Raw genomic sequence first — 18,694 nt, 5'->3', positions numbered from 1 at the left:
TTTAAAAACTTTACTTATATATATTATTGAGTTAATAAAATAGAAAGGCAAAATTTTATGCAAAAATAATGTAACGTATACTTAGAACAATATAGGTAAAGATATAAATAATTTAATTTTTTCTTGTAATCAATTTCAATAGATATTTAAAAATAAAAAGGTATTAGGTATTTAATTAAAGAATCTTGTAAGCTTTGTTTCCATTTCTTAGACTTAATTACAATAATAATTGTGAAATGTTTGCCCCAAGCATATTGATGTAAAAAAAGATTGTATTTAATCCATTCGCGTTTTGATAGTCCTCTTTGTGACCTTATCTTTCTCTCTGAAACAAAAGCATATGTATTTAATTTGTGTATAAGAAATATGCGCAAGTATAAATATTGTTAAATGTATTGTCACAAATTTATTCTATGTAAGTATTATCATACTTACATAATATAAACAACAGCACCCCATCCAGATATCGCGTCCCGATCAAAGGCATTGACTAAAGCTTGGCTGACAGTCTCAAACAATTCATTGGGTTCCAAATTCGGCTCGTAAAGCGATTCACACATACCGTACAATTGCTCTGTACATGTTCCACCCACTACAAAATCTTCGGATATATTTCTGGATCCTATTAAATCCATATTGCAAATGAATGGTTCAAATGTGACAGGATCTAACCCAGCAATTATGGGTTCTACAAAATAAGGTCCAAATCTCTTTTCGTACAGAAGATTCGAGACCATCGCGGTAAACGTTTTAGGATGAATCTTTCTATTCTCCTTCAATTCATAAAGATTCAAGCGAAAGCGTAGCCTCTCCATGACAGTCTGGGTATCAGTGGCGAGCCCAGGTAGACTGATGTACAGGTGTGGTTCCATTTCGTAAATCTTTTGAAAATCGCACATAATCGTTTGCGCTTGTATACCGAATCTGCGATCAGCTGCTATGGCAACACAATTCTTGCCCTTCATGGCTATCACAGCACCGCCATTGTACGCGAGAATACTCTAGAAGAAGAAGTTATATAAATTAAAATTAATGTATAAAATGCAATAAAAGAATATATAATACACTGCGATCACACTTTCAGCTTTCTCTCATATTTATCGCGAAACATGCAATGTCATCCGTACAATCGACAATAATATAACCTCCAATAAACTATTTCCAGTTTGTTTTCCAAGTGTTTTACATGATATTTAAGAAATAAATCCTTTTTTAGGATAACTAAACGAAAAAAAGCACAAAATATATTTGTAATAAATGCTCACCATTTTTGCTCCGATGTATATATAACAATTCTACGATGTAAATATTAATAATTCGCAATGCAAAACTTGTCAGTTAGGTCAGACAGAATCGAAATTGAAGACATCGAACAGCATCGAAATGCGAGTCACGACCATGCACTATACAAAAGTATAGTTGTTCCTCTCTCTGACAATACGATTTCATTATGCGTTCGAAAATCTACTCGTCAGAATAAAGTAGCGTTTGATTGGCCAATATTTGACCTTCACTGCATTGCTATTAGAGGATCAGCGGTATTAAAACAATATGACTCATTTGACATTTCTTACATTCGGTACGTTCTCTTTGCGCTACATATGTGACAGGTCTGGAAACACATACGATATCGAATGACATACATATCTTGAGAGAGAGAGAGAGAGAGAGAGAGAGAGAGAGAGAGAGAAATTGTACCCATTTACATTCTTATTAAAAAAAAGAGCATGGCTGTGCAATGTTATTGAGAATCTCGCGAATAGAAACACGGAGAGTGTTACTTCGAACTAAGACATTTCGTGGCTTTATAGAAGAGAAATAAAGAATCGCTCATCTCGAAAACGTTCGAGAAAATCTAGAGCGTTCTCGATTTGGCGCGCGCGAACCGTGACAGCGAAAACGACCCATTTCGACTCTTCTCCCCCTCCTCCCCGCCCCCATCCCTCTGATCCCCTCACCACGCGAAAATGCGTCCGAGTCGTCGCGGATGTCATGCATCTCGCCGCAGCAGGGAATGATTCGCGCCCCCGCCCCAAAAATAAACGGCCCAGTAGTACGGTTCTTCGTACTTGCGGAGTACGATCGCGCGATCGTCGTTGCGTACGAGGATTAGCATTGGAACCCGGAGCACGAATCCTCGTGCAATTTCTTGGTTAGTGATGGCACGCAACACGCGCGCGGACCATCTCGAGCCAGTCAGCTGTGTCAGCCTGATGGCGGATGCACGCGCCTAGCTCGTCGCAATTTCGTCGCGTTTGAACATCTCGTAAAATATCTCTCCTTAATCGCAATCGATATTTCGCAACAAAACTATGCGCCATTATAGTGCACGATTTTGAACGGACGTATGTTTATGCCCGAGTGTGTTTATTGCAAGTTATTAAGATTCACTCAGAGTCCAGATTCTCGCGGGAGTGTTTGCTCGCTATATAAATTGACAGGCAGTGCAGACAAAACAGGGGAGAGAATTAGAGCGGCCATGAGATGTGAATGTGTGCAGTGTATATATTTTACTTTTATGTTATTTTTAAATCGATGATTTGCAAAACATTCGGACAAAGTCTCGTAAACTCGGTCTTTATGCACACTGAAGATTATTCTTGGAATGTACTCTTGGTGCATAGTTTTTGTTAAATTCTGAAAAATATTAAGATAATTTTCAAATAGATCAAATCTTCTTCAAATGCTTAAACATATATTTCATACGGATTGCAAGAGAATTATGAATCTTATAATTTTGTTATTTTGCAGGTTTATAACGTCAGTGAGTTTAGCTTGCGGAATTAGTAAGCTATTGAGTTTAAAAACAAGTAACCAGTGATTTGTAGAAAGAATGTCACTAAAACCTAAAAAAGTGGATTTTAATCAGACCTGGCATGAACTACAAGAGACTGTCAAAGGAGTGATAACATTAGCAAATATCCCACGTGCTATATGGAACGATAGATTTAGGTATTTAAAAATGAAATCTGAGAATCTTATATTTAATTGTCGAAAAACATAAAAAAATATATTAAATGTATAATATATTGCTGAATATTATTGCAGTGATGTTTATTCTTTGTGCGTCGCGTATCCCGAACCACTGGCAGATCGTTTATACGATGAGACAAAGAGGTTTCTGGTTAACCACGTAGACCATTTATTGGTAGAAGTCGATTCATACAACGACAATACGGATCTCCTCACGGCGTATCATCGAGCCTGGACAGAGTATTCGCAGGGCATTTATTACTTACATAGCTTGTACTTATACCTCAATCAACAGCACATTAAGAAACAGAAGCTCTCGGAGGCGGAACTCATCTATGGCGCGAGTTCGAATAGGGACGAAGAGTGTCAAGAGCAGATGGAGATTGGTGAACTAGGTTTGGACATTTGGAAGAAAAAAATGATAATACCACTTAGAGAAAAGCTCGTCTCACTTCTACTTGTATGTATCGACGCCGATAGAGATTCGAAATTGCTTGCCCCGACCGACGTTATTTGTGGTGTTATACAGAGCTTCGTTCGGGTGGAGGAGTACAAGATGAAGGGACAATTAAATGTAATATATTATAATTAACCTTTTATTGCTTAAAGTTTTTTTTACGAGATGAAAAAATTTTTTTCTTTCAAGAATTATTAAATTGATTTTTATCTTTTGGCCAGTTGTATCAAGAAGCCTTCGAGGAACCTTTCTTGAAAGCTAGCAAAGAATTTTACATGGCAGAAGCCATGTCGCTGCTGCAACAGTTGGACGTTACACGTTACATGGAAAAAGTAACGTGGAGACTTAATCAAGAGGAAGCACGTGCGCATAAATTTCTTCACAAGAGTTCTGTACCAAAGGTATGCTCTCATTCTTTGCGCAATCTTTCAAAATCGATGAGTTTGAGGTAGTAGATGATATAGCAGTAATATTTTACTGTAGGTAAGAGCGTGTTGTGAGGAGAAAATGGTAGATGCGCAAGCCGATTGGCTCCACGCGGAAGCAGAAATCATGATAAAAAATGAGAGTAAACGAGATCTGGCTCTTCTTTATCCATTGCTGAGGCCTTTGCCAGGAGGTTTAGATCCACTTGTACAAAAACTCACTCGACACATTACGCAACAAGGATTACAGGCAATCGGACCTTTACAAGGAGAAAATGTAAATATATAACACTTAAATATTTAAAATATCTGAACATTTTAATTAACATATGGATTTGTGTCTAACTATATAGAGAAAATACGATTTTCTAATTTCAGGTATACACGCAATTCGTGGAGAGCATGTTAAATGTACATTCTAAATATTCGGAACTGATTAGAGATGTGTTCAAAGGAGATCAGAGTTTTGTAGGTGCTCTTGATAAAGCTTGCTCTGCCATCGTAAACTACAGGCCTGCTCCAAAACAGCCGGTCCGAGCACCAGAATTGGTAAATTTTATAGAGACGATAATATTTTCATCTTAGAGTACGATTTTTATTAATAAATTATAATGTAACGTATATTGGTTTTTTAAGCTGGCGAAATATTGCGACTCTCTGTTGAAAAAGTCACCCAAGGCAGCGTCCGAGAGCGAGATCGAAGACAAATTGAGACGCTCCATAACTGTGTTCAAGTATGTCGACGACAAAGATGTATTTCAAAAATTTTACTCGCGTATGTTGGCAAAACGATTGATACATCAGCAGTCGCAATCGATGGACGCCGAAGAGATGATGATCGACGATTTGAAGCGTGCGTGCGGTTATGAATTCACGAACAAGCTTCATCGCATGTTTACGGACATGTCCGTCTCGGCGGATCTCAACGCGAAATTTACGGCGACCTTACGGGAAGGTGACGGAGAAAATCAATTGGGCACGGGTTTCGGAGTTAAAGTGTTACAAGCCGGCGCTTGGCCGCTCGCCCTGCCGCCGTCGCCTGGGCCGTTCCACGTTCCGCAGCAACTAGAAAAGTCTATACAGGCTTTCGAAACATTCTATCATATGCAGTTCAGTGGTCGAAAGCTCACGTGGTTGCACCATTTAAGCCAGGGTGAGCTCAAGTTTAATTACTTGAAGAAATCATATTTGGTCACTGTGCAGACATATCAAATGGCGTTACTGTTGCTTTTCGAGCACTGCGACGCGATACCGTGCAGAGAGGCGGCAGCATCGTTACGTCTCTCGCACGACCAATTGGTCAAACACGCCGCCAGTCTCGTAGATTGCAAGATTCTTAACAAATCCATGGAGGAATCCAGCGAACTGGAGGAAGACACCATCCTTACACTCAATTTCGATTACTCCAACAAAAGAACCAAATTCCGCGTAACTGGTGTGTTGCAACGAGATGCGCCGCAGGACGCGGAGGCCACGCATCGTAGCGTGGACGAGGACAGAAAAATGTTCTTGCAAGCAGCCATAGTTCGCATCATGAAGAGCCGTAAACTGTTGAGACACAATCAGCTTATACAAGAGGTGAGTTTAACAATTTTGAGAGTTTGATATGAACCGCACTTGTCAGCTGTCTGGTGAAGCGGTGTTTAATTTAATGTAACTATGTTATTTTAGGTATTGAGTCAATCGAAAGTTACCTTTGCACCTTCTATTGGAATGATTAAAAAGTGCATTGAAACATTGATAGATAAACAATATATCGAACGTACTGCAAATAGCGCGGATGAGTACTCGTATATCGCGTAACCTTTTAACATTTGTCACTAATTTATTTCACACAAGTTGCATCTCAAATGTTTTGCTGAGAGCTATTGAGACCTCGGCAAAGCCAATTACTGAATTAGGTTCAACAATCATGAAATGATCATTCTTTGAGATAATTTCAAAGGCTAAAACGCTTTGTCAGCGACAATTAAAAGAGAGAATGGCTTTCGATGATATTCGAAAGATTGGGAGGAGCATCGTAGACAGCTTATTCGCAACTAGGATCGATCGATTAATGAATACCTTAATTAATTTACTGACTTGTAATATATGCACACACTGAATAAAGATGAAGTTACTATTTTATATTGGAGTAGCATGTCTCGCGGAAAAAATAATTTTCTATGTAACAGAAATTTTTTTTATTACTTTCTTTATAGTATTTATATTTATTAGAATTTACCTGAAATAGAGCAATTTACTACATCTTTGTTTTTCCAAAATCTATATAACTCTTCTTGATCTAAATTCTAAAACAAAGTAATTGCAATATAATTTTTTTTTAGTAATGCATAAATTAATATATTATATGTGTAATAAAATCTCGCGCGCGGTTTTTTTTTTTTTTTTTTAATTAAATAGTATATACATCTTTATGCAATTAATATTAAAATCTTGATCTTTCTTTCTTATCTTCAAAATACATTTCATTCATGGTTAGAGATAATCCATAATAATGGCTTTTCACAAACAAACTTTCATGCAATTTTATAGCAAATATTTTCATTGCTTAAAATTATTACAAATTCTTTACATTATATCTAATATATCACGTAACTCTTTCTCTTCTCAGAAAACGTAGAGTGTTATCAATATTGTGAATAAAACATGTATGTTATATATGTTATATATATAATCTTAATATATTATTAGGAACGTGGAGGTTTTAGTTGTAATAATTCTGGATCGAGCAGTGAATTATTGTCAGTTTCTGCATCTGGTGGCTTATTCACGATAAGGGATGACGCGCTGTCTGCGTTGTTGTAAGGAGAGAAACCTGCCCATTCCATGCCGAGGTATATAGGTGGTGGACTGCATGGTGATTCCAATAACAGATGATCTGACTGTTGCTGCGGTTGTTGCTGTACATCTTGACAATCCGACGGTGGTAAATGTGACGTCATGTGAGTCGCGATTTTACATTGCTTCTCTTGCTTGCGCCATTTCGCTCTCCTATTTTGGAACCATACCTATTTGTATATTGCAGGAAAAGTGTAATTACACACATATAAATACCTGAATATTCCAGAACATATAACAAGATAGATATACATAGAAATATATAGAATTACTTGTACTCTAGCTTCTGTCAATTGGATACGAACTGCGAGCTCCTCGCGAAAGAATACGTCTGGATAATGTGTCTTTTGAAAAGCACGTTCCAACTCCTCTAGTTGGAAATTGGAAAATGTAGTGCGATATCTACGCTGCTTTCTCTTGCCGATGACGCAAGACGGCCTCTCTTCGCTTTCAGAACTAGTCGAAAAATCATACGCTACAAGAAGATACAATTCATTTCGGCGTGATCTGACAAGACTGTTTTGATACACTATAATACTATTGTAAAACAAGAACATTGGAATAGAATTCGCGAATATCAGTGATACATTAGAATTATCTTAATGCGATCATGATGTGATTTCACGACATCGTCATCGAATTTCACTCCGCGTTTCCAATGTTTCATCGCACAGAGAGATGGCAACCGCTTCATAACTGTTAAACTGATTACCGCTAATTCTATTTAAGGAAAAGAGTAGGCTGTGTGGATGATCCATTTAATGCATTTAGCAATAACTTGATTGAGCAACACTACCCCAACTTCGGGAAGCCGGCGGCGGAGATAGGAGGCGGTTAATTAAATCAGGTCCGGGGGTTGACACAATACACGCGACAACGTCGTATACACTTACTGAATTTCGTAGGGAAGCAAACCGAGGTGGATTGCGCGCTGCCGATCAGACTGGCCAAGGCGCTCGACTGCAAATCGTTACTCTGGTTGATATCATCCGGGACACTTGCTGCCGATGCTACGATTGCACTAGCTGATACCAGAGGATCGCGCGGTGCACCCGTGACCAGAAATAACTGCCTGCCGCTCTCATCCTCCTCGTTTAGATCCATTCTGCGAGAATTGATTCCTTATCGAGAAAAAGGTCGACAAGAGTCGGGGATATATTAATTGAATCAATCGCGCGTGTTACGACGCTCAAGTTGATCGCTTGATGAGAAGTTTATTCAGATTCGAGCTAACTGCAGCAACTCCGACGTTTCCTCGTCCTTCGTTCTCTTCTTTCTTTCCTTACACCTGTATACGGCGTATAGGCAAAGTAGGGGATAGAATGTACTAAACTCATGAACTCCCTCAAGGGATGTGGTGAAGCCTAAAAAATGTGTTGCTTGTGCATCACTAATCAATAGTACAACCGTTATAGTGCAGCCGTGCGATGAAAGTTGTTTTATATTTTTCAATGCGGTTTATGATGAATCGACTTTTACAACGTTTACAATTGCATTTATATTACAGTTTTTTAATTTGCATTTTTACAGCAGCAGACATCGGGTATTTATGAAAATGAAGATTTAACAGCTTCTCACATATGCTAACAAGATTATAGATATAATTGCTGTAAACTTTGTCAATTTACACTAATAATTTTTTTTAAAAAGGTTCATAAGTATTATTATTAAATTAATAGATATTACAGTTTAGCAGTACTCTCGATAGATTATAAAAATAAAATACACACAAAGTTTTAAACTTCTTTTAGAACTTTATTGCTTGGTGTACAATATGTACAAAACTTAATATATTTATTTAAATGCTTAATAAATAATAAATCATGTGCCTTAATAGTGCATGGCATGTCTCTCCTTTGCGAGAATGAAAGACGCAATCTAGATACATTAGGCCGTGTTTGAACAGAAATGTCATTGTTTGGCAAAACTTTATTAATAATTTTGCGTGTTCGAACTCTCTAACAGTGTAAATTACCTTAAAATTATGAGATTGTCAAAATCATTTCGCTAATACATGCATAAAAAATATATGATGTAAGAGATCAAAGAGATGAAAATTGATCCATGTTTGTAAGAACCTGTTTGCGTGTGTTCTTCTATTTTTATGTAAAACTTGTTCACACTGATTGGTCCCGTTATATGATTATGAGGACCGTTTGGAAATCGCCTTAGACATAGAAGAGACGAACTCGACTGGTAGACACTAAGAGATCATCGTCGAAGAACTTTGTTTCTATTACAACATTGCCGCTATTCAGAAAAACATATGTTTCTTTTAATTAATCTACAAATCTATAAACAATTAGCAACATATCTCTACTTACTTTAATATATTCGCTGGCATCATCTGACTCTCTGGCGCAGCTTGAATCAAGCTCTGCCATGTATTGGTACTGTTAGGAATAACAAATCCAAATTCGAAGAACCATTCCTCCAAGCAACGGCCCTTGAATAATACTTTTTGTTCCAAGCGAAACCTTTCCATTGGCTCTGCAGAGCTGAAATTAATTTCCCTCGATACTGCACGACATCGTAGAATTTTCTTTGGTACACGTGCTTCATGTTCTACGTCAGGTACAGATCTACAATCATAAAAATAATTCAGTAAATTTAATCTATTATCACCATTTATTAAAAAATGTTCATAAAAGTTCAAAAAACTACTTACAAATCTTCGTTACCCTGCCATAAAATTTTTCCGTTATCGGCATCACGCAGATTCATCCAATTACTGATAAATAAAATGAAATTAAGGAGACATATTTTTCTTTATTTCGAAAGAAAAAAATCGTTATTATTCTGGATAAAGTGCATAATCGTTTGAATCTCCAAAGCCTGATTCTAACCTGTCAGACTTGTCAAACGTACTCTATTCTTTCGTTTTGAAATCGCGCAAAAATTTATATTCAAAGGATACACTTGAAAACCTTTGAGGATATCCTCTCCACGGGACGGCATACCTAGGCACAACAAATTGACAGAATAAACTATAATTACCACCTGCGCGACGCGAACGCAAATTATTGATCCGCCATATCTTTGAATCACTGAATTGTAAACACTGGCGAACTTCCGACTTCCGATGGGGGCGCAATCGCGTCATATTATAAGGAGGAACTGGACGGATCAGCTGTGTCAAAAATGTTATTCTAGAGCTACTACGAATATTTGTGAGAAAGAACTTCTAAGAATGAATTTTTTCCCAAATTTTATTTTCGCATTTCTCGAGTTTTATTCTGGTAAAATTTTTTACAGTTCATTAGTCAATAAGTCGTTAAAGGATCGAGGAACTTGATGGATCAGCTGCGTCAAAATTAATAAATCTAATATATTTCAAATAATAATAATCTAATATATAATAGCAGTATAATAATTATATAATATTTATTATATAATATTTATATAATCTAATATATTTTTTAATCTTTTAAAATATATAGCAATAATATATACCAATATAATATTAATTTATGAGTGAAAATTGAGATTTGTCTTCCGTAGAATATAATTTTATTTCAAAGTCGTAAATATTATTTTATACTATATATATTGAATTAACTTTTTTTTATAGTGACCGTATCTATACCGTATATATAAAATTTTATAGTGACTATACACAAAAATTTATGAAAAAGAAATTTAATTTCACAGGGCAAATCTTTACTTCAATTCATAAATTAATTATTAATTTTGTATTTTAAAAGGCTAAAAGGGCTTCATCATGTGTGTGTGTGTGTGTGTGTGTGCGTAAAATGTCGAATTTATAAGAATCTCGAAATGTATTAGATTTATTAACTTATTTTGACGTAACTGATCCGTCCGGTTACTCCTTAAAATTGAATTTTTAAATTACATATTTTTATATTGCTAAAAAGTTCGCGATTTCTTTCATCTTTTTTCTTTAGTAACACCTAAAGTCAATGAATTTGTAAAAAATTTTATATTTTTAATATTAACGTTGCATGTATATGCGTATAATGTATGCAGTGCGAGAGACAGAGAATAAAGGAGCCGCACAGATGCATCCGGTTAAACTGCGAATCGCCAACAATGGAAGCGCGTCGTCGCTCTTGCCATGAATCGACCGTCGTAAAACCGATGAATAGAGAAACTTTGCGACGCAGAAATTACAAAGCGCCATATTCCGGAATTCTTACGAAAATGCAGAAGAAATTATATCCATCGAAAGGTCGCAATATTCCCTTTCAGTATACAATTATCTTCCATTATCGCGAATATATTTCTTCTTTATTAACTGCGATTTAAACAAAAATTCTTCGTTGCGATTGTAAATTCGATCGCGTTGCGCAATTAATTAACACAGAAATATTTTTCAACAGCAGGAGGGAATAACGGGACGACGAGTAATGAATAGATTCTGGAATTATATCAAATATCTTTATTTGACAATCAAGAGAGATCAGAATTTAAGTATGGAGAAAACTCGAACTCGAGATATATAGATGGAAGGATAATTTTGGTAATTGGATAATTGAGATTTAGATAGGCAACGAGAGCGCTTGCAATAAGAGATACGACGCGATGTGGAAAGAAAGTTTGAACGCAATCTCTCTCAATTTATTCTGCGGTGATGCATATGTGGAGTGGCAATCGGATTTACCGGGTATGCATCAACGGGTCTAGAAAGTATATTGTCCAGTTTTCAAACTGGAGAGAATACGGAGGGGTCATATGTAGAGTCGACTCCCAATGATCCGTTTAAGGAGATATGTACTTATAGATACAATGGAACGAGCTGAAAAAAGCTGCTATATAATTCTGTTACAGAGGTAATTAGGTAACATTCATTGTCAGTTATGATAATAACAAGTTAGTAATTAATTAGTTTTCGCAACAATTCTGAAATTATTTGTACAGAAAAAGAATAATATTGCTATTGCTCCGATTTAAATTTTGTCATTGTGGACTGCAATTTCACGGCGCGTATAGATAAAATACATAAATAATAATCAGATAAATAAATATAAAGATAAATATACATAATAATAAAAATCTCGTTTCTATGCCGTCTAAATTTATTTTTTTGCATTTCAGTATCTTATTTCCGTTAAGCAGTGCGCTTCTCTTGAATAAAATAAAAAGTAAGATAAAATGAAAGTAGAACGATGGTAGAAATATCTTTGCCTGTGTGTGCATGTGGAATACAAATATCGTGTGTCGAAAGGCGCAAACCTTCGCCCCAAATACACGATGTATTCTCCACAGATCCTACTAGTTTATTTCGAAGAATTCCTTCGGAAAAAGGAGGATGGATCATCTGTAGAAAAGCAAATATATATTTATACATGCGTGAGAGCTATAGAAAAATGTGATGTAAGTAGAGAAACATTGTCACAAATATTTAAAGAGAGGAAAAATTACACGATTAATATGTTTTTTTTAGACGTTGCTCTCCGTCCCAGGCGTTTGCTTATACCTTCTTACACCAATATCGTCGCCATATATACATTTGTATGCCTACGTACGTGTATACGCATACATGAACGCGGGTGGTGCAGGCTGCGGAACGGGATTGAAGCGAGAAACGAGAGGGCGAGCAAGCCGGGTCGACCCTCTGTACGAATTTCTCTGTACGTAGGCACACATGTAAGTGTGTACATGCATGTATCGCAGCACACGCACACATATACATGCGCACGCCGTACACGCACACACACACACACACACACACACACACACACACACACACACACCAACACGCGCGCGCGTGTGTGTGTATGTCAGGGATGAGAAAGGGGCAGTAGGCGATGGTGACGTCAGTGCTCAGTGCTCAGTAATCGTCAGTTGCGCAGAGGCGCAAAGGCTGGTCGCTGCGAGCGCGCGCTACGTCGGAATGACGGGGCGAGCGAGCAGCAACCGATAAACCACCCTCTCTGGTCGGGGCTCTCTGCGGGCGGGCCAACGCGCCGTCTAGGGGTAAACATCATTCTAAATTTCGTTGTTCGCGATATTCGCGTCACCATTCCATCGTCGCGTGGATGCCGATTTGTCCATGCTGTCTCGCGGTAAGTTACGCGCGCGCAGCATCCCGATAAACCGCATCCGTTCTCTGCTGCAGAGGGGTACGCGAGCATGGGACAGGGAGCGGTGTCGTGAAGGAGGGCGGAAGGCGCGTGTTGTGGTTCGCGCGCGTCCGCGGTCAACGGGCGCTCAGGGTGGCCGAGTGACGCCGACAACGATGGCGAGCTCGGGCTCGGCGGTCGGTGATGGGGTCGGCGACGATGGCACGACGGGCGTGCCGGGCGGCGGGCCCAGGAACCCCCTCACTTGCGGTATCTGCCACGACTACTACAACGAGCCCTGCCTGCTCTCTTGCTTCCACACCTTCTGCGCGCGTTGCATACATGGCCCGCACATCGACGGAACGATCAAGTGTCCCATCTGCGGGTAGATAATGATGCCACGATTTGTCCAGTGATTAAAATTCACATGCACATATATCGTTATTGGTCTTTTGTGCAGGCTCAAATTTAAATTTTTCATTTATTTGATCGATTCATCATAAAATTAAAAATTTATTTATATCTATATTTTCTAAAGACAGAGTGATACCTGGAAAATTCAATTACAAAAATGCTTTTACAGTACACTTTATTATTTATATATACAACGATAAAAAACATTCATGTTTGTTCAGGATAATTCTCACATTGGGCGATAAGTTGTGTATCGTCCGTTATTTACGATTTATTCATTAAACTGCTTTTCGATGAATAAATATTCTTATGTTATAATTATAATTGTATTTATGTATAATTGATATTCAATAATAATATTGCATGCAATTTTCTAATATTCCGTGATGATATATGCAGACAACAGACGCAGTTAAAGGACGGAGCGCAGTTACCACCACCCGATCAGCTGATACATCAATTGGTGGAATTGGCGAATTCTGAGAATCCACCCTGTGCCAATTGTGACAAGCGCGATAAGTCTACTATGTACTTTTGCACAACGTGCGGTATGTTCTACGGAGATATATTTTTTTCTTATTATTGTTAAGCTAAATACATAAAGAAAAATAAAAGGAATTTCATACGTTTACAGGACAAGCGCTATGCACCCATTGTAGAGAGCACACTCATCGCGCCAAAATGTTCTCTACCCACGAAGTGGTGCATATGAGCAAATGTGCCAAGGACACTCAACGTCGTTGTCCGACCCACGGGGAGCAGTATATAATGTATAGCCAGAGCGCCAAGTGCATGCTGTGCGCCACGTGTTTCCGCGACACGCCCGCGGACGCGCGGGTGCACTGTGTGGATATAGAGAGCGCCTGGCAACAGGCCTCGAAGAAGATGGAACGCGCGGTAAATTCTATCTGCGAGCTCCAGGCTGGCATCAGGGATGGCGTGCTGGCGCTCAAGTCCCAGCTGGACGAGCTACGCCATAGCCTCGAGTCTGAGAAGCGCGCCTTGGGCGCATTCTGTCAGGGCATGCAGGAGGCGATCACCAAGACGCACGCGTACGTACTCACGGAGCTGCAACGTCAGTTTGAGACTAAGGAGCGTATGGTGCGCGCGCAGCTACTATCGCTGGGTAGCGCGTTACCCGTGCTGCAGATGCACCTGATGCTGTGCACCGCGTTCACCAGCGGCGCGACTAAGTATCAGTTCCTCGAACTGGCGCATCCGATGTTGGAACGGCTGAGCCGCGTCGCACAGCTCGGCCATCCATCGCGACCGCCCTTGCTTGCCGCTCACATCAGGACAAATTACCGCGCCGATTTTGCTCGCGCTCTGCAACCCTACATAGGGCAAACGCAAATCGCGAAAGCTGCCGCTGCCGCCGAGTCTCTATATGATCAAACACCAGCCGGTCACACTTTGGGTCAGACAACGGAATCGCAGATGCTTCAGGTACGTGCGGATGAAACGAGAAATCTCACAGTCGATTGATGATGATGATTCTCATCGTGATCGCCTTTACTTTTGTATTACGAGTTTCCTTTTCGCTGCCATTCTCTCGCGTGCACATTCTTCTGTGTAAGTATTTTTTTTGTTCACAGGACTTTAGTCGATATATACGATGTATGGCTTGTGTACTGATTGTGTATATAGCAGGCGATAGCTGTGGTAGTCAGAAAAAAAGAGAGTAGAGGAGTACTCCTTGTAGCGTATCGATTAATATATATCTTTAACGGTTTCCTTTACATCTTTAGATTATTAGATAGTTCTACATAGTCGATGATGAGAGTTAATACAGAACGCAAATGTAAAATGATGACTATAATGTGCTGTGCATATCATTCGCGTTTTTACACGTCAGGAATACATTTTTCCAACAGAGCAGCAAGACTACTCAAAAGCTACCGTCGAAGGGCGGAATTGATAGCGGCCCGTTCTCCAATCATTGTCGGACTTTTGATACCCAGTTGAAGGAACTGAGTCAACAACTGATGGCAGTGAAGGAACGATTGGGTGAGTTGCAACGGGACGTCTCCGTCTTGAAGAGAGCAAATACCCCGCCGTTGGGTACCCGTTATGACCATGTGGCAAGGGATTGCCGCCTATTAGAACAACAGCTGGAGCATCATCAGATAGAACTAGAGCGACTCAGAAATGTCTTTGACGCCCTCTGGGAAGAGCAAGTGTGTAGGATTCACATAGAAAAAGAAATCTTTCATTCGCAAGTGCGTTTTTTTCGTCAAGTTCTCGCTGCATTTTTCTTTCTATCTTTCTAACTTACTTTTATTTGTAGATGAACGATATATTATCGTTGAGGAGCGAAGTGAAGAAATTGCAAGCGCTTGCTCAGCACTTGGAGCCCTTCGTAAAGTCGTTCTCCACGGGCATCGGCGCCGGAGAAGTGAGTCTGGCCGCAGCAGACGCCGCCGACAATCAGCATCTACAGGCTTTGCTGGATCATTTGGCGCGCTTACAGATGCAGGAGCCGCCGCCGCATTCGCAAGGTCAGGCACCTACGAAGGAACATCGTCATCCTCGTAGCACCGCTACGAGTGCCGACAACGCGCTATATATGAAGGGTGAGAGAAAATATATCTCTCGATGTTTTTTCGATCGATGAAATAACAAAGTCGGCAAGTCAGATGCGTTTGTTGCAAAATTAGCATTAATTAGTCGTAAAATCTCTGTTCGCAGAAACAAAGGAAATCCCGACACGATGTCGTACACCGTCCGGCGGCGTGGGCGCTGTATTGGACTCGAGCGGCAATATAGTCGTGTACGGGACGGCCAAGTCAACCGATCCGAAGAGGGGTGTGCTTAGTCAATTGATCGAGAAGGCCAGAACGCAGAAGGAAGATCGTAAGAAATCGCCCGGCAGAGAGGACGGTCGCGATCGCAGTCAGAGTCGGCGCTCGCGTAAATCGCCCGACAGCGCGAAGCCGAAGACACCACCCGGACATTCGTCCGGTAGTAAGATGCGGTCATTGTATCGCTCCTTGAAAGGCAGTACTGGTGACACGTCCGCAGAGGGGCTCGATCAGGCAGAGAGGTGTACCGATTCGCAGCAGTCGCAATCTCACATCGGTAAGGAGTGGTACGAGTGAGTCGCATCGAATTGTCTTGCGCAAACGAATACTGATACATTATGACACACAGGTCTTCCTTTGTAGTCCACTGGGAAAGGGAAGGGGGGCGGGATCGGGGGCGAAATATCGGGTTTAGACTTAGAGGCGATAAACGTCCGACAACCAAATACATAAAGTCGCTCACCGTTTGCAGCACACACAATATATATGTAAATATACATTAAGAGATAAGAGATGTAACATCTGTCGCGTATTTTTCACAGAAAATATATAAGTATCTCATTTGCCGTCGTAGCAAATTATTATTAAATCATGCAATTGCCTCTATCGAACAAGAATCGAAATAGTCCTCTAAGAAAAGACACGTGCTTCCAGCAGGAGATGAAGGCGAGTATCAACGAATTTCGGAGGCTTCGAGCATGGGTGAGGTCAAAAAGCGCGTGCAGGCGCAGGTGCATGCGGTACCAGCGGATGAGCAGATACCGCCAATTCCTGTCAGCGGCAAAACCGCCAAGATCTATCCAGCTAGCGATTCCGAGGAGTTATTCTACGCCGAAGGCGCGAAGGCGGCCAGCGATGCGAGGAGACGGCGACGAGCCAGCTGCGACAGCCTGAGCACAACTGGTTCCGGCAACAGCAGGCGATCGAGCATCGCCGATGGGACGGTAGGTCAACAATCCGTCGCGCAGGACCCCCGGAAAACCCTGGTCGTTTTGATCGGACCGACGTCACGGACGTCGTCGTCTCTCGTGCAGAAGCAGCGTTCCTGGGAGACCTTTCCGCGGCCCAAGAGCAAGCGCAGTGGTGGCGAGGGTGCGGGAGCGGGAGCATCGTCTCTAGGCCAGCTGAAGAAAGCGGACAGCTTCGAGGGCCATGAGGAGGCAGTGCGCACTTTGGTAGCGGCCGTGCAGGAGACGCGCTCTCAACTACGACATCATCATTTGCATCATCACCGTCATCATCGTAAGAGCAAGACAAATTAATAAGGCACTTTCCGTCGTTTTCGATCCTTTTGCAGCTCCTTCTCTTCTTCGCGCGCAACAGAATAATGTGAAGAGTTATTTATCCAAAGATATCTCGAATAGATATCCGCGCGAGTCTAGATAAAGAAAATTATCGAAAGACTAAACACATCGTGCCCCCACGAGGTTTGAGTATATACTTGTTATTTATTAGCAACGGAACGCGTATTATTGCGAGAGCCGACGACTTTCGGTTTTTCGAAGATTTTGAACATTCTATCGATATTATAATAATATAATAATAATCATATAAAAATATATGAAAACACAATAATGAAAAAAAATCTATTGCGCGATATATAAATATTTGTCTTAAGAAAAGAATAGCCGTTGAGAAGCACCTTCGAGAAAAGTGCACTTTCGTCTTTATATTCCTTTTCGAGAGACTATCAAATTTCTTTCAGATCCCGACCAAATGCGTGATGTATTTATATTATTCCGAGTTTTCGAGATTCATATTATGTGTGTGTCTCGCGTGTTAGAGTTGTACCGTGTATGACGACATGCAGCTCTCGCGGACACTTTTTATAGCGATTTTAATTGCACTTGATAATGAAAAAGCGCCGAAGGTCAGTATCGCTGCCTATCTTATGAATCAGACGATAACGGAGAAAAAAGGAGAATATCGTACGTTATCCGCTACTCGTATTGTTGATCTGCGATTTGCCTGGGGCGGTTGATACACGTAGAGCCTTGATTAGGAGTAGCGAGAAAAAAAAATGCGCGTATATAATGTACAATAATTGCAGAAGAACCGCGGTTGACGTTGCAATTTAAATAGTATCTAAACAGATAATGTTTATCTCGTTCTTTTACCCTGACGCATATATTATCTCGGTTTCATTATTATTTTCACGAAAAAGTCCTATATATTTTTGTTTTTTCGTTAAAATTACACGAATCTGTTTAATCACTTTACACGAGATTTTTTTATTTTTTAACGTCAACGGGTCAGATGCATAGTCCAGAAAAGTACGTCGCGCAATTCGATCGATCGAATAAACGGTAATTCTTATAGTTAGTATAAACAACACTGCCAATCTCAAGATACGTTACAAATTTAGTCGACGATATTTGTTCGCGAAGAATAGCCTAATTTGAGCGCGTTCACTCGTAATTGCCAATCGCATTATAAATTCAGATCGCCCTTCAATAAATGTGTCATCGCGCGGGTGTTTCACGATCATACATTATCGATTGTCATGTAACGATAATATTCACAATTATCTAAAACGAAAAATATACGCAAAGTATATAATCGGTGTTACGAGGAATCGGCTCTTCCTTGTGAAAGTCAATACGATCGTTAATCGTTGTTTCGAATTTAACCGAGAACGAAAATTTATAATCTTCAGCGAAGATTATAATGAACGTTCTAATTATAGCGAATATACACTGTAAGCATGTATGAGAAATGTCGATTTACTGGTATAGTAAAATATATACAAGTTAATAAATA

General features: G+C 39.9%; 5 protein-coding genes across 17 annotated transcripts; 2 read left to right on the top strand and 3 right to left on the bottom strand.

Annotated features, from left to right (window-relative positions):
• Positions 1-145: 145 nt before the first annotated feature.
• On the bottom strand, positions 146-1,375 carry Prosbeta3 (proteasome subunit beta type-3). Its single transcript, XM_070304895.1, has 3 exons — positions 1,266-1,375; positions 436-1,001; positions 146-325 (listed from the first exon to the last, which is right to left on the bottom strand). Exons 1-3 carry the CDS (start codon positions 1,266-1,268, stop codon positions 277-279), a joined length of 618 nt encoding a protein of 205 aa, XP_070160996.1. The 5' UTR covers positions 1,269-1,375; the 3' UTR covers positions 146-276.
• Positions 1,376-1,702: 327 nt separating this feature from the next.
• Cul2 (cullin 2) lies at positions 1,703-6,110 on the top strand. Of its 4 annotated transcripts, none has more exons than XM_070305440.1 (8): positions 1,703-2,152; positions 2,752-2,952; positions 3,049-3,547; positions 3,652-3,831; positions 3,914-4,132; positions 4,234-4,404; positions 4,492-5,433; positions 5,527-6,110. In XM_070305440.1, exons 2-8 carry the CDS (start codon positions 2,834-2,836, stop codon positions 5,656-5,658), a joined length of 2,262 nt encoding a protein of 753 aa, XP_070161541.1. In that variant the 5' UTR covers positions 1,703-2,152; positions 2,752-2,833; the 3' UTR covers positions 5,659-6,110. The 4 variants fall into 4 exon arrangements, with proteins under 4 accessions (XP_070161541.1, XP_070161540.1, XP_070161539.1 ...); XM_070305439.1 differs by having other exon boundaries at positions 1,703-2,266; XM_070305438.1 differs by having other exon boundaries at positions 1,703-2,501.
• Positions 6,111-6,281: 171 nt separating this feature from the next.
• Positions 6,282-8,153, bottom strand: LOC138938461 (paired mesoderm homeobox protein 1). 2 transcript variants are annotated; one of them, XM_070305450.1, is made up of 3 exons: positions 7,590-8,153; positions 7,002-7,171; positions 6,282-6,866 (listed from the first exon to the last, which is right to left on the bottom strand). In XM_070305450.1, exons 1-3 carry the CDS (start codon positions 7,798-7,800, stop codon positions 6,546-6,548), a joined length of 702 nt encoding a protein of 233 aa, XP_070161551.1. In that variant the 5' UTR covers positions 7,801-8,153; the 3' UTR covers positions 6,282-6,545. The 2 variants fall into 2 exon arrangements, with proteins under 2 accessions (XP_070161551.1, XP_070161550.1); XM_070305449.1 differs by having other exon boundaries at positions 6,286-6,866; positions 6,969-7,171.
• Positions 8,154-8,448: 295 nt separating this feature from the next.
• Positions 8,449-9,822, bottom strand: Prbp (Prenyl-binding protein). Its single transcript, XM_070305451.1, has 4 exons — positions 9,614-9,822; positions 9,365-9,427; positions 9,021-9,278; positions 8,449-8,946 (listed from the first exon to the last, which is right to left on the bottom strand). Exons 1-4 carry the CDS (start codon positions 9,652-9,654, stop codon positions 8,865-8,867), a joined length of 444 nt encoding a protein of 147 aa, XP_070161552.1. The 5' UTR covers positions 9,655-9,822; the 3' UTR covers positions 8,449-8,864.
• Positions 9,823-12,224: 2,402 nt separating this feature from the next.
• Positions 12,225-18,656, top strand: LOC138938456 (RING finger protein 207). 9 transcript variants are annotated; one of them, XM_070305436.1, is made up of 8 exons: positions 12,231-12,303; positions 12,776-13,104; positions 13,533-13,681; positions 13,768-14,579; positions 15,008-15,352; positions 15,421-15,706; positions 15,822-16,211; positions 16,589-18,656. In XM_070305436.1, exons 2-8 carry the CDS (start codon positions 12,896-12,898, stop codon positions 17,194-17,196), a joined length of 2,799 nt encoding a protein of 932 aa, XP_070161537.1. In that variant the 5' UTR covers positions 12,231-12,303; positions 12,776-12,895; the 3' UTR covers positions 17,197-18,656. The 9 variants fall into 9 exon arrangements, 6 of the variants coding, with proteins under 6 accessions (XP_070161538.1, XP_070161537.1, XP_070161532.1 ...); XR_011447704.1 differs by lacking the exon at positions 12,231-12,303 and adding an exon at positions 16,284-16,422 and having other exon boundaries at positions 12,321-13,104; positions 16,592-16,678; XM_070305434.1 differs by lacking the exon at positions 12,231-12,303 and adding an exon at positions 12,321-12,633.
• The last annotated feature ends 38 nt before the right edge of the window (positions 18,657-18,694 follow it).

The sequence above is a fragment of the Polyergus mexicanus genome, unplaced genomic scaffold, assembly GCF_030449975.1.
Source record: "Polyergus mexicanus isolate NDT 795.1 unplaced genomic scaffold, iyPolMexi1.0 SCAF_12, whole genome shotgun sequence".
In the NCBI taxonomy this organism is placed as follows: Eukaryota; Metazoa; Arthropoda; class Insecta; order Hymenoptera; family Formicidae; genus Polyergus; species Polyergus mexicanus.
The sequence above is the reverse complement of the archived record's forward strand: the minus strand, read 5'-3'. Positions and strand labels throughout refer to the sequence as shown.

Excerpts from the sequence above, each read along its gene's own strand:
- Cul2 (XM_070305440.1), top strand. The coding sequence starts at position 2,834 with ATGTCACTAAAACCTAAAAAAGTGGATTTTAATCAGACCTGGCATGAA. Across the intron at positions 3,548-3,651 it reads AGATGAAGGGACAATTAAAT|TTGTATCAAGAAGCCTTCGA; the intron begins GTAATATATTAT and ends TCTTTTGGCCAG. Across the intron at positions 4,133-4,233 it reads GACCTTTACAAGGAGAAAAT|GTATACACGCAATTCGTGGA; the intron begins GTAAATATATAA and ends TTCTAATTTCAG.
- LOC138938456 (XM_070305431.1), top strand. The coding sequence starts at position 12,710 with ATGCTGTCTCGCGGTAAGTTACGCGCGCGCAGCATCCCGATAAACCGC. Across the intron at positions 14,580-15,007 it reads CGGAATCGCAGATGCTTCAG|AGCAGCAAGACTACTCAAAA; the intron begins GTACGTGCGGAT and ends TTTTTCCAACAG. Across the intron at positions 16,212-16,588 it reads GCAGTCGCAATCTCACATCG|CAGGAGATGAAGGCGAGTAT; the intron begins GTAAGGAGTGGT and ends ACGTGCTTCCAG.
- Prbp (XM_070305451.1), bottom strand. The coding sequence starts at position 9,654 with ATGCCGTCCCGTGGAGAGGATATCCTCAAAGGTTTTCAAGT. Across the intron at positions 9,279-9,364 it reads TGGCAGGGTAACGAAGATTT|ATCTGTACCTGACGTAGAAC; the intron begins GTAAGTAGTTTT and ends TTATGATTGTAG. Across the intron at positions 8,947-9,020 it reads ATGCCAGCGAATATATTAAA|CGGCAATGTTGTAATAGAAA; the intron begins GTAAGTAGAGAT and ends TTTTCTGAATAG.
- Prosbeta3 (XM_070304895.1), bottom strand. Across the intron at positions 326-435 it reads GGTGCTGTTGTTTATATTAT|AGAGAAAGATAAGGTCACAA; the intron begins GTAAGTATGATA and ends CTTTTGTTTCAG.
- LOC138938461 (XM_070305449.1), bottom strand. The coding sequence starts at position 7,800 with ATGGATCTAAACGAGGAGGATGAGAGCGGCAGGCAGTTATTTCTGGTC. Across the intron at positions 7,172-7,589 it reads TTGCTTCCCTACGAAATTCA|CGTATGATTTTTCGACTAGT; the intron begins GTAAGTGTATAC and ends ATCTTCTTGTAG. Across the intron at positions 6,867-6,968 it reads TGACAGAAGCTAGAGTACAA|GTATGGTTCCAAAATAGGAG; the intron begins GTAATTCTATAT and ends ATATACAAATAG.